This window comes from Buteo buteo, chromosome 12, assembly GCF_964188355.1.
Source record: "Buteo buteo chromosome 12, bButBut1.hap1.1, whole genome shotgun sequence".
Taxonomy (NCBI): domain Eukaryota; kingdom Metazoa; phylum Chordata; class Aves; order Accipitriformes; family Accipitridae; genus Buteo; species Buteo buteo.
This window is the reverse complement of record NC_134182.1, coordinates 4,901,104-4,914,198: the sequence shown is the minus strand read 5'-3', so window position 1 is coordinate 4,914,198 and position 13,095 is coordinate 4,901,104. Positions and strand designations below refer to the sequence as shown.

Sequence of the window (13,095 nt, the reverse complement as noted above, 5' to 3'; positions counted from 1 at the left end):
ATTGAACGCCCCTCCCAAGAATCAATGGGCTCTATAATTACTCCAACAGGTCAAAAAGCTTTCTTTTTTCTCTGAGATCAGTAATCACAAACTGTAAAAGTTCTCTCACTCAGAGGTTGAACCAATAAAATCACCAGTAGAAGGGCTGTAAATTAAAGTGCAAAGAGAAACAGATGAACTCTGGTAACAGCTATTGCTAACTGAAGAAATACGGGAAACTCATGAACTAGGAAAGTAGTCACAACACAAAAGCAATTTATTTCAGCGAGGAGAGGCGGGAAGCATTCTGTGAGCTATGGAACACCTGGCTCCCTTAACCCCACTTTCTGCTGTCCATTGTGTTACACTAAATGGTGTTTGTGGGATGAGATTTTTCTGCCCAGCTCATGGGTGTATTTATTCACCTTTGCTTGGGTTATGGCTACACACGCAAGTAGAGTGAGGCAAGAGTGGGTGGGGATTTCCAGCATGTTAGCTGTACCATGGAAACTGCCTGCGTGCATGCTATGACCCTGTTTTCGTTGAGGAATAAATGTCTTCTGCTTACTGCTAGGTACAGCTGTCTCCATAGGTTGTTACTGTGGGTTACCCTGACATACTGTAAATCCACACCCTAGCTAGCCTTGTAGCAACCTGTACATACAGACAAGTCCGACACAAGCAAATTTAATGGCAGACACCTTCAGGTTGTGAAAAAAGTACGTGACATACCTTCTGATAACACCATACTGAGAGACGGGACAACTATCTGTCTGTATAACCAGCTGCTTGGGTTCTGCCTACAGCGCAGAGGTGTTGTCATGTGATAAAACACGTTAAAAACTCTTTGGGACTCCCTCAAACACTTTTTAACAAGTATTTTGACAAAGTTCCATCTGTATCTTCTTTCACAGAGAATGGCTAAAAGGGCAAAAAAAAAAGGTATCTTAGAGGCCAGAATGGAAACAATTTTAGTGTAAATGGAGCTTCTCTTAGTACAACTTGCGATCACGCGTTTTCGTCTGAGCCCTTTCCAAACCCTGCTAAACCAGTGAGTGTTCTGAGGGATTGGGCACAGTATGAAATTAATAGGCTTGCCTCTCTGCTACAAAGTAGTCTGGATGAAGAGTTATTAAGGTTTTTACATCTAATGCTGCACATTTTAAGCAGCTTTGAACGTTGACAGTAGATGTTCTAAAAAATGCCGTCAGTATAAGAGCCATGGAGATGTATTTTCCAGTAGGTAGACAAGGATGACAAGCCTGTTACTGACCTCACCCACTGGAGTTAAGACTAAGCCACGGCAGAGAGGTGAGGATGCCTCAACGTATCAGACAGGTTGGTTTCTATAATCTTCAAAGACGCAAATAGAACACACACTAATTGCATGAGCATTTCTCTCCTGTGGCTACACCCTGTCTAGTTTTATGAACCCCTGAACCAACAGCCCTTTACCTCTTAGTAGATACTCTTACTTTCAGAGGTCTCCAGCCTGATTGAGAACCAGGCTGTAGGCTTCTGAAGCTGAGGACAGCTTTATGAGTGTTGCCACTGCCTCTGAACTAATTTCCATCTCCAGTGTGCATGACAATTTCAGCAAAATACACAAAAGTAGTTAAGTTTACTAACCGTGTTATTATTCAAAGAAAAAAAGCCATGATCCAGAAACAGGCCAAAAATAAAGAAAATGTGTAAACTAGCTTTTTTATGGTGTTCAGAAGTAGTGAGACACTCAAGTCTAGCAGAAAGACACATGACTGTTCATTTATTTTCTTATTGGCTCTATATTTGACCAGCTCCATATGGTCGAAACATTTCATGACTTCAAATGTTCTCATAATTCCAATCAACATAACAATACTTACCTGTTATATGATGGCTTTCAAACCTGCAGGAAAAATAAAATATGCAGAAGCACCAGTTTTATTACACTTCTTTGAGCAGCAGCTTGTATCGATTTGTGAAGGCACGGAATCTTCAGAAACACATCATGGACAAGATACTGTATATAATTTCTGAATATTGTCCCCTTCCTACAGTCCTTTCAAGGTTTTACTCTATGCAGATGGTGCAGTCTGCAAAAACAGTTGAACACAAACATTCTAAAGCTGTCCTAAAAAAAGTTCCTGAACAAGTCTATAATACAGATAATGTATATACCAATGTCTACTGTCCAAAAAACCTGTTGGCACTTTTGAGCATAAGGCTGTTTCTGGTTGTTTCTAACTTTGTAAGCCTTAACCAGTTAAAAGTCATCATGAATTTTCAAAAGTCATTGATTTTATTGGGAAAACACTAGTAAGACTGTTTTGCAATTTGGTATAATACATGGCCTATTTTCTAGGGACAAGACTTTGGTTATCTTCAGAAGGGTGCACCCAAAACTGATCAGGTTTGCAGCCTCTGAAGAATCTCAGAGCTAGATTGCCAAATACTCCAATGGCCCTGATAATGCTCTCTCCTCCACTCATCGGCCTGATCTGCTGATCACAGTGCATGTCACGGCCCCACCTCGCATCATTTCCTGATACTTCAGGAGTGACTCATACACCCTTGCAACTTTCCCTGAAAGCAGATTCTGCCCCTTTTCTGTGCCTGGGGAGTATCACAAAGCCCCCTTACCTTATTTCTAGGAAAGACTTGGAAATGACCTCGTAAAGACCTAGGCCAGATCCCAGTATCACGCTAATTCTTACCGACTTCAGAAAGAGCTGGATTTATCTCCTCAGATCTGATTCAGCTCACTGAAGTCAACGTCAGTGGTTATTGAGTACTTTAGTGAATTGAACTTTATTCTCCAAACAGATCTGGAGCAGTTGTAGATTATAGAGCAAAAGTTGAAAAATACAGATCACATGAGTTTTTCTAATGTAAGTTTACATATTCTCTAGGGCCTGGTGATCAAAACTTTTCATTTTGCTGTATGATAGACCCAGTAATATGCTCATAGCATTTAAATTATAATTTGTCTGAGCTGTAATTATGCTTTAATAAGTGTAAACCACAACTAGCCTACACTGCACTGCCAAATCAGCATTCAGTTATTTGATAAGAGGAGGTATCTCCAACAGTTGATAAAATTATCCTGTTTATAACCAATAAGCAAGGCCTTACCTTTAGAGTTGTACACTGAGGAAAGTTAATATAGAACAGCTATTGAATTAGGTCACGTATTCCAGCATGAAGAGTTATGTATCACCACAAAAAGTGCAAAAAAGACACTGCCTTCCAACCCCCTAGACACCGAGGTATCTGTGTAATGATACTTTGATACTTGGGCCCTTTTGTCTTCTCCACCACATGCCTGCTTCGCTGGCTTTGATTCCATGGGGAAGCTTCCCTCAAAATAACCTGGAAAGAGGGTAAGATTAACACTATTGTGAATGGTCCCTCATTTCCATTGCTTTGCTGGGGAATGACATTATGTAGAGCAACTCTCTCTGCTTCTACAATACTGGGCAATGTTTAAACACTGATTTCTTCAGATTTGGAAACCTGGGGAAATTATAGATAATGAGCTCTTTATTAGCTCCTGCAAATCAGAGCCAAATTAAATTCTGTACTACAAAAAGCAACATGGTGCACCTATCTTTGCACCACAGTTATGGTATGGCTTTCTATAGGTGATAGCTAACAGTTCAGGGAAAGCATAATGGGTCACACTAAAAAGCCAAAACACACTGTAAGAGGCTTCTTTAGTCCACACAAATACCCTAAGACCATTTGACCCTTAGACACTAAAGGTTATGGCTATTTTTTGTATACTGACAACAAAGACCTGTTAGGTATTTGTTGGTGGCTGAAGAAGCAGTGCTACTTTTGGTAGTAGACACCGTGAGGTTTCAAGACTGCAGACTAAGGATTGGATTTTTAAAACTAGGCACAGAGGTTTACCAACAGAGAACAAGGGCCAGGAGAACAAAGAGGATTAGCATGTACCCAGCTTGTTCTGCTCTTCTACATTTACGTATTAAAAAAAAAAAAAAAAGCAAAAGCCTATCATAAAATTTACTGTTCCTTATTATCAAGGCTTACGTAGTTCAGCTTGGTGATTTGATAACAACAGGGTAACTCTTCTCATCTTGAACAAGCCAGCACATTTACACAGAAAAAGAGCTTTACAATAAGGCAGGCACTTCTGAGCCTATTGATCCTGCTCAACTTTCTGAAGAATGCCATCGTTTGACAGCAGCAATGCGAGAAGTCCATATCTGAGACTTTGAAGTCTTCCCAAGTTTTCACATTGCTAAGATCATGTTCTTATTTTGAGTCTTTGACAGGTGTATCAGAAGAGTATTAAGAAGCCACAAAAAAGCTCAAGAAGAATCAAGATAAATGCTGCAAAAGTCTAGTTTGGGCTGTACCAGGAGCAGACCCAAAACACAGTCATTTAAGCTGGACCCATGTGAGAGCGCACCTACCAGATTTCAGCAAGGCACTGTAGACAACAGTAAATACAAAACCAAAGATGCAACACAAAAACAGCTGTGCACAGAGACAAAACCACAAAGATAGCTAACGTGTACTTACATTTCAGAACATGCAAAGGTTTTAAACAGTTTCGTTAATTGAGGTCTGCACATACAAAAGCAGCAATATGTTTTTATTGTACAGCAAATGTAAACACTGGTAAGAGGAAGTTTCAAGTCTTTGGAAACTGTTGATCTCTCATAAATGCAGGAACAGACTTGGAGGGATGTCGTTCTGGTTTTCTTCTCTGCTAAAATAACTTATTTTTCTAGGACGCCAATATATCTTTCAGAAAGATCTATGCATATTTTTTTAACTGAAGTAATAAACTCAAAAAAAGCTTCAGAATGTATTTTCAGTGTACCATACCCATCTTTTGTCTTCCGTTTTGGCATCACTTTTACACTTTGGAAAGCCATTTTAAAACCTGCAGCAGGCTTTCCTGAGTTTCCTCCTCAGCAACCTGGCAAGGCTCTGACACTACCTACCATTTTGTCCGTTCCCACAAAGCTCTGCTCCTCAGAGACAAAGCACCCAAAGACTACATTTTTCTGAAATAGGAAGCACAGATACTGCAGTATCAGAAGCTACTCTCTTCAGAGCAGTCCTAAGGTGGAGCGATCTAGTGTATACAGATAGGGGTCCTGTCTTTTTCTGAAGTTAACTGAGGGATTATCACGATTTGTTTTAAACACAAAGTCCTTAGGGAGTAGTTCAAAGGGCACTACTGGATGTGAACAAAACTAACTCTTAAGTGTCAGTATTTACTACTGGCTCTCAGCTTGCCGAGAGCGGACTGCAGGAGTGATCCGCTGCCGCTTCCCCTCAGAAGGGAGAGCAGACATGTCCCGCCTCTCTCCTGAGGGAAAGGAGACGCAGGGCTCGGCGGCGGCAAGGCCAGGGCAGAGGCCTCGGGGCCGGCCGCCCTCCCGGGGCTGCCGGCGGGGGAAGAGGCTTGCCCGCGGTCCCGGCCCTGGGGAAGGTCAGCGGCGGCAGCGGGAACCCCCGAGCCGGCAGAGGAGCCGCCTTCGCTCCCCCGGCCCGTGTGTCACCGTGCGGGACGGCCTCCCCGCCCTGCAAAGCAAACAGGCCGGGGAGCTTCCCCCGATGACTAACAGTTTCTCCTCGGCGGCGGGGGCGGCCGTCCCTCGGCTCCCCGACGACGACCCCATCCCACCGCCCCTCCGGCGCGGGCGAGGCGGTTTCACAGCCCCTTTACCGGGACCGACCGCACCTCGGGGCGACCCTCACGCCCTCCCTCCCGCCCCTCAGGGGCCGCTGCTCTCCCTCCCCAGCCCTGCGGAAGAGGCTGTATTCGGGCCGGGCGGGGAGCGGGGAGCCGCCCTGCCCCATCCAGTTTCGCCCAGGTGCAGGGGGAGGGGGCGGCGGTTTAACATCGCTGCCCGGCCGGCCCGGGAGGAGGAGGAGCCGCTGCCACCGCCCCCTGCGCGTCCCAGGTGTAACCGGAGCCGGGAGGGCGCGGCACAGCCACCACCACCTGCGGAACCTGTCGGGCGGCTCCACATCGGTTCTCCGCCGCACACGCATCGCTCCGGTCTCCTCCGCCCGCGACTCGGAGGACTTTGCTTCGGAGGACTTTTCTCGCCCCCGCCGCGGTCTCTCCGCGCCCCGCCGCCGGCCCGAGCCATGAAGCCGCTCTGCGGGGCTGTGCTCCTGCTGCTGCTCTGCGCCGTCGCCTGCGCTCAACTGACCCGTGAGTACCCGCACCCCTCTGTCCGCCCTGCGCACCCCCCCCCACCCACACACCCCCAACCTGGCTCCCCCGCTCCGTGACCCCCTCTTCCCTCACCCTCCGCCGCCCGCCGAGCCGCCCCGCCGGGCGTCCCGCTCCTCACGGCGCCACAAAATGGCGCCCCCTCTCCGCCGGGGGCGCGGGCCCGTTGGCAGGCGGGGAGGGGCCGCCCCGCGGGCGGGAAGGTGAGGAGGGGGCAGGGGCGCCCGCCCGCCCTCCGCGTCCCTTTGTCCGCGGCCGGAGGGGCCCGGCAGCCCCCGGGAAGGGCCCTCGGGGTGCCGGTACGTCGCGGTGGGTGTTCTCGCCTTTCCCTAGGGAAGGGCGGGTGGGGAGGTGGGAAGCGGTGGGGCTGCGGTCGGTGAGGGGCCGCCATTCCATTGTCTCTCCTTCCCGCCCGCGGAGCAGCGTGTGGCGATGCCCCCGGGTGTCCGGCTACCTCCTTGGGGGTATGCGCGCCCACAGCCGCCCTTCTTTTTCAGAGTGCATCTGCAAGACGAACAAGCGTGTCACCAACTGCAGGCTGCTTGAGGGCGTCTGCTGGTGCGACTCGGTCGGCTCCGGCGGGTCTGCGAATGTGAACTGCGACACTTGTGAGTAAAGCACGCGTGTCGGCTGCGCTTGGCCTGGGTCTGCTCTCTGGTAGGCAGCGGCGAGGAAAAGTGTCAACTAAACTCGAGGGAATATGTGAAAATGACCGTGGGGTTCCCGGGGAAGAGTGGTAGCAAGGAAGGAAGGTTTCTTCCTGGTCTTCCAGGTCAACTGGCGATGGAAGATAAGTGTTTAGGATTCCTCCGTGTAACTTGTGTGGATGTGCGTACGCCTGTACTGATGCAGGCTCCCCCATCCTCCTTAATATTCAGTCTCTAATGGTAAGGGTTTCCTCTAGGGTTAATTTTTAGCTTCCTTCTAAGCACATAGCACATCTTCCTACAAATCTAGACGTGAAAGAGCCTTGTATTGGGACCTTACTCTTGGTTTGAGCTCAGCTAAGCTGTAAATGATCCTCTGCCTGAACGAAATTGAAGATGGCTGGACTTCTTGTGCGTTTGGCTTCAGAAGCTGACGTACCACCGTTGTGTTGACTTCCTGCACCACCTATGTGCTAGGCACTTGCTCTTCCTTGTAATGGCTTTAAATCTAGTTGCTTCTGATGTAACCTTGTGTTTTTACAGACCGATAACTCTGTTTTGAACTTGCTGCATAATGTGACTTTCTGGTTATTTTTAGTAACTTCAAAATGCCTGTTGATGAAAGCAGAAATGACAGGCTCAAAATCAGGTCGTCGTGAGAAACCGAAAGATGCATTTGAAGATACTGATGGCCTTTATGATCCTGAGTGTGAAAGTACTGGTGTTTTCAAGGCAAAGCAGTGCAATGGAAGCACCTGTTGGTGTGTGAATACAGCTGGTGTTAGAAGAACTGACAAACATGACGCAGACTTGAAGTGCAGTCAGTTAGTCAGAACGACGTAAGTCTTTCAACAGTGTGTGCTGTGACATGAAAACACTCCTGTATTAGGTTCTGTGTTATAGAGGATTTACATGTATTAATGATGCGCTGGGGATGAATGAGGATGGAGCAATAAATGCTCATTTACTGCTGCTTTTTTTTTTCTTCAGTAACAAGGAGACATTGAAGGGTTTTGGAGGGGGTTTTTTGGTTTTTTTTTCCTCTAACTGCTCTGTTTTTTTCCTTGGGGTTAGATTTTTATGCATTGTTATATATATGTGCTTTAAGAATATTCATTGTACTTGCCTATTACTTCAGGTGGATCATCATTGAAATGAAACATGCTGAAAGAAATACTCCCCTGAACACTGAATCTTTAAAGAAGTAAGTGATGATAGTAAGATGTCATGACAATGTCTGCATGTGCTACTAGATATCTAGTGTACTTCTACACAGTGAAGCGTTTAAACGCATTGTCAAACCTGTGAACTCGTTTATAAGACATCTTACAAGTGACCTACAGATCCTTCATATAATTGCTTTAATTTTTATTGGAAATAAATTAACTGCCAATAAGATCAATTTCCATTTTAAAATGACTGCTACTTTTTTAATCAAGTCAATATACTGAAGGAAATGGAGGTTAACAAGGTGAAACTGCCCAAAAAATAAACTGTCAAAGATGGTGGAGGGACTGCATAGAAGCAGCATGAGAAGAACAACGGTTTAGCTATTTTTTGGCTAAAATAAAATCCTACTTCTGTCAGAGGTCATATAGCAAGAAAAATGTGCTTGTAGATATGAGACACACACCCCCCCCCCCAAACAAACAAATGGTGCTACTTTCTAGCTCCTCATCTGAACTCAAAACTGTTCAAACCCTTCTCTCTAACACTGCACTTACGTATGTATGTATTTTTTAGTAAGTGTGTCTTTGCTGTTAGGATTTCACAGAGCTCTTAGTATAACTTAATAATGAGAGTGTACTGAGTTTGGTTGGGATAGATTTAATTTTCTTGGTAGCAGTCGGTATGGTGCTGTGTTTTAGACTGGTGACCAAAACAGTGTTTGTAAATCACCAATGTTTTAGCTGCTGCTGAACAGTGCTTCTATAGTGTTGAGGCTGCCTCAGACTCTGCTGCCCCAGTGAGTAGGTCGGGGATGGGCAAGCAGTTGTAGGGAGGGGACGCAGCAGAGAGAGCTGACCAGAATTGACCAAAGAGCTACCCGATATTGTATAATGTCATGCTCGGCAATAACTCTGTGGGGAAGTTTTTCCCAAGTAGCCATTGCTCGGAGATTGGCTGGGCATAGGTCTGCTAGTGATGAGTGACTGCTTTTGCATCACTTTCCCCCACCCAACGCTTTCACTTATTAAGCTGTCTTTATCTTGACCCATGAGGTTGGTTGGTTGGTTTTCTTGCTTTTACCCTTCTCATTCTCTTCCCAATCCTGCTAGGGGGAAGTGAGTGAGAGACCAAGTGGGGGTTTAGCTGCCAGCTGGGGTCAACACACCGTAGAGAGACTGCAGGAAAAAAATCCAATTATACTAGCATTCCCTGCTTCTGAAAATAGCTGTGTAAAAATTGTACCGTTTTTAACAGCTGTGGTTTTAATGTCTCTGCAGATTCTTCAAGGAAACAATTACCAATCGTTATATGCTGGATGGACGCTATATAAGTAGTGTTCTGGTAAGAGGCACATAATTTTTAGTAAAGGATCAGAATTTTATTTTGTTGTTAATAACTTTGAAAACTTGTTTGACTAATGCAGTACAGTATGAGTCTTACGGTAAGCTCTCAAAATAGTGTCACTTACTGAGCAGCTAGCAAATAGCTGTATCTGAACTGAAATACTGAGAAATTACATATTGCTCTCCTCAGTCTATAGATGAATTCTTGCTTTGCTTCACTAAAAAAAAGTGGAATTTGAATCATACTGTAAGCAGTTGGCTTGAGAACAAGTACCAGAAACTTGATTCAGGATGTGAGTTCTCAAGTTGGATCATAGTATTTTGCTGTGTATTTGATAGTTGGATTTAAACTATCTCCTTTTTAATACCATACTATATTTTTTGCAGTATGAAGAACCTTACATTACTATTGATTTGAAGCAAAATTCCTCAGAGAAATCTTCTGGAGATGTGGATATAGCTGATGTGGCCTACTACTTCGAAAAAGATGTAAGTGTGTCATGAGTAAAGACTGCCAAAGACTAGATGTGTATATTGTATTGCATTCGGGAGTTTTAAATGTGTACTGGCTAAAGCAAGATGAATTATTGCAGTGCCTAGCTAAACGCCTATTACAGTGTGAACTAGCAATTCTCTTTTTTCCTGTCTGTTCTTAGGTAAAAGGTGACTCCATCTTTCATAACAACAGACTAAATGTCAGCATTGATAATGAAATACTGCATTTTGAGAAGACAGTGGTCTACTATGTTGATGAAATAGCACCGGAGTTTTCCATGAAGTCTCTGACTCCTGGCCTCATTGCTGTCATTGTAGTAGTAATAGTAGCAATAGTTGCTGCAATTGTTGTTCTGGTAAGTTCTAACAAAGCTGCCAAGCAGAATGGGTAACGGTGTAATTTGGGAAATAACAACATACCATGGTAGTTGGACTCTGATAGAAACAGTCTTCCTCTGTAAACTGGCTGCTTTTTTGAGACTTGGGAAGTGGGAAAGAGGTGGTGGACATGAAGGGTGTTGTGTGGAAAACAAAAGTATTACAAAAAACTCATTGAGGTGAAGAAAGTACCTGTCTTGCCTTCTGATTTAAAGTAGTTGAGTGACAGACAGCCTCTTGTGTGTGTATGTTGCTTTGGAAGCATGGGAAAGGGACAGCTTCAAGTTTGGAGTTCTAAAGTCGCAACCAGATAAAGTCAAAACTTAAACTTCACAATTATTCTGTCCTTCTCTTGCAGGTCTTCACAAGGAGGAGGAAAGGGAAGTACGTGAAAGCAGAGGTAATTAATTTCTGTTTATGGTGAATGTGCGGGAAGGAGGTTGGCCAGAATCCAGTAACTCCTGAGTTTGTAGCAGGTTAAAAGCTTGCTTCAGGTGTTTCAGATGTGTTCAAGGAAACTGAAAGTATTCACATTCTGTAACTGGTTTTCATCTCTATGTAGTTCACCATCTTTGTTCTGCACTAGTTTCAAAGGCAACTGGTGATCTGCTGCCTTTCCTGGGGTGGAGGGCAGTGCTGACAGCAAGTACTCTTTTTACGTATCTATAGCAAGGGCTATACAATCCACAGGAAATACTGATAGTCATCTTCTGTCATGAAGACCTTTACTTGAGGTATTTGCATGGAGCTTGCAGTTTCTATTGAACAGTTAGTTTCCAATGGAATAGTAACAAGTGGTGTTAGTGCACATGGTGCTTCACCCCAAGTGTAGAGCCTTTTGTAAAGGAATCCAAAGGGTGTTGTAGCTAAATAGTGAAGTCTGCTCCCTGCACACACCCCAGAGTGCTGTGTTGTTTTTTTTTTAATAATTAAAAAAAAAAAAAGGCCGAAGTGTTACAGCGGTCCTTGCGTGTTTGATTCTGTTAGGGTTACATCAAATCCCTTTGCTAATGAATATCTGGGTTGTTAAGTCCTATTGACTTCTTGGGTTTCATGTTGAGAAGTAGTACAATGTTGATCTCCCTCTACCTCCTCCTCTCCAGGTGAAGGAAATGAATGAAATGCATAGAGGACTGAATGCATAACTAAATCAGCTGAAGATGGAGTAAGATTCAAACAAGAAGACAACAGAAACATTGGAGGCATGGATCTTAACTCTTAAAAGATTCTTCCTGAAAGGGAGACAATTATGCTCGCTTAGTGATTGTTAAAACTCTTAACAGCCAAGACTGGTAACCATGCTACTACTTTTACTATTTGTTGAGAGTTAAATCTTAAATGCCCCATCTTGCTCAAGTTAAACTTAACTATTGCTCCCTGATTTAATTTTTTTGTCATGATGAAATGAGTTGACAACTGCTGTTACTAGGGTTTTGGAGCATATGTGCTTAAACAGTTGTTTTACCCTTGTGGGAGGTTTATTGAAAATAATGATTTTTTTTTTAGCCATGTTGTAATGAGAGTGTCTCCTGTATAACTGAACATGATGTTTTTATGGCTGTTTGTAAATATTTGAAGTTGGTCTTGGTGTTTTTTATGACTTGAGTTAATAAAACTTTGAAACAGGCTTCTAATTCTTCCATGTTGATGATGATCTGCAAGCTACTGTGCTTCAAAATTCAGCAGTGTAGTATTTCCTTAAAGCAAGCAACCTCAGCACAGGTGAAAATATTCTAGAACTCCAATTAACAAAGTTGTATTACCCATCTAATATATCACTACCATGATACTTTTTCTTCTTAAAGCTGTGAGAAGTATGCTTTATCCTATTTTCCACTCTTAATGTGCACCAGGAGTAAAATGATGAAATACAGCTTGTTTGTATAAAACAGAAACATGCTGTGAATGTAGCAATTTCAGGAATGCATAGACTGCTCTTTCAAATGCTATGTAAGTATTTATAATAAAACAAGCCTCTAATCTAGAACATCTCTGGTGTAGGCTTGGGGGTGGGTAGTCTTGGCATCTGGTGGTGGAGCTGGCAAAGAGCTATTACACCATTACCGTGATTTGCATAGCTATCCATTGCAAAGTTGTTGCACAGCTAGAATTTTTTTCTGTTGTTACTAGTGTTTACTGTTGCAGAGGCTGACCAAACTTTATGTGGGCTATCTACCTCCCAGAGCTTTGGATAAAAGAGCTTGCCTTGGCAGTCAGTAATCTGTGTAATGTATAATGGCTAGCAAGTAAACATGTGTAGTCTGTCCAGCATATCTGATTTATAAAGGAAATGCTGTAACTCCTGTTGCCAAAGAAATAATGAGATACAAGATAAGGAACTGAATGACACATCTTATTACTAATGCGGTGTTATTTTTGACCCCCCACACACCTAAAACAGGAAAAGTACAATAAACTACTGAGAGGATATTCTGCATACCATGTTCATAAAATTAAATGTGAAACATACCCCATTAGAGGGCTTGTGTGCTTCTGCTAAATACAATAGGGATGTTGCTGGACTGCGTTGAATGTATGTCTGATGTCATGGGTCACCAGTATACCTGCTGCCTTTGAACACGGTGGTAGCTGACGTGTGTGTTACTGTGTTGGGTGTTGAAATGCAGGCAGCGACTGTTCCTGCGGGTCTTCCAACTTGCGGTGCTATGAACTCAGGGGTGTGTGCTGAGCTGCTGCAGCCCTTGGGTTTTGCTAAATTTCTCTTGAGTCTACAGCACATTTTGGGAAGTGGAGACACGTGCATTTGCTCTGTTGAGTTGCTGCTCCTGCTAAGCACAACAGTCTTGGGGTAGGGAATTTACCGCAGTGCTTTGCAGGCTTTTCAGGTGCTTTTTCAGTGACAGCTTCTGTAGGGCTG

The 13,095-nt window shown here is 44.1% G+C and overlaps 1 protein-coding gene across 1 annotated transcript; it reads left to right on the top strand.

Annotated features, from left to right (window-relative positions):
- The first annotated feature begins 5,917 nt into the window (after positions 1-5,917).
- On the top strand, positions 5,918-12,684 carry EPCAM (epithelial cell adhesion molecule). Its single transcript, XM_075042006.1, has 9 exons — positions 5,918-6,163; positions 6,682-6,792; positions 7,430-7,670; positions 7,970-8,035; positions 9,279-9,342; positions 9,732-9,833; positions 10,001-10,195; positions 10,576-10,617; positions 11,321-12,684. Exons 1-9 carry the CDS (start codon positions 6,097-6,099, stop codon positions 11,360-11,362), a joined length of 930 nt encoding a protein of 309 aa, XP_074898107.1. The 5' UTR covers positions 5,918-6,096; the 3' UTR covers positions 11,363-12,684.
- The last annotated feature ends 411 nt before the right edge of the window (positions 12,685-13,095 follow it).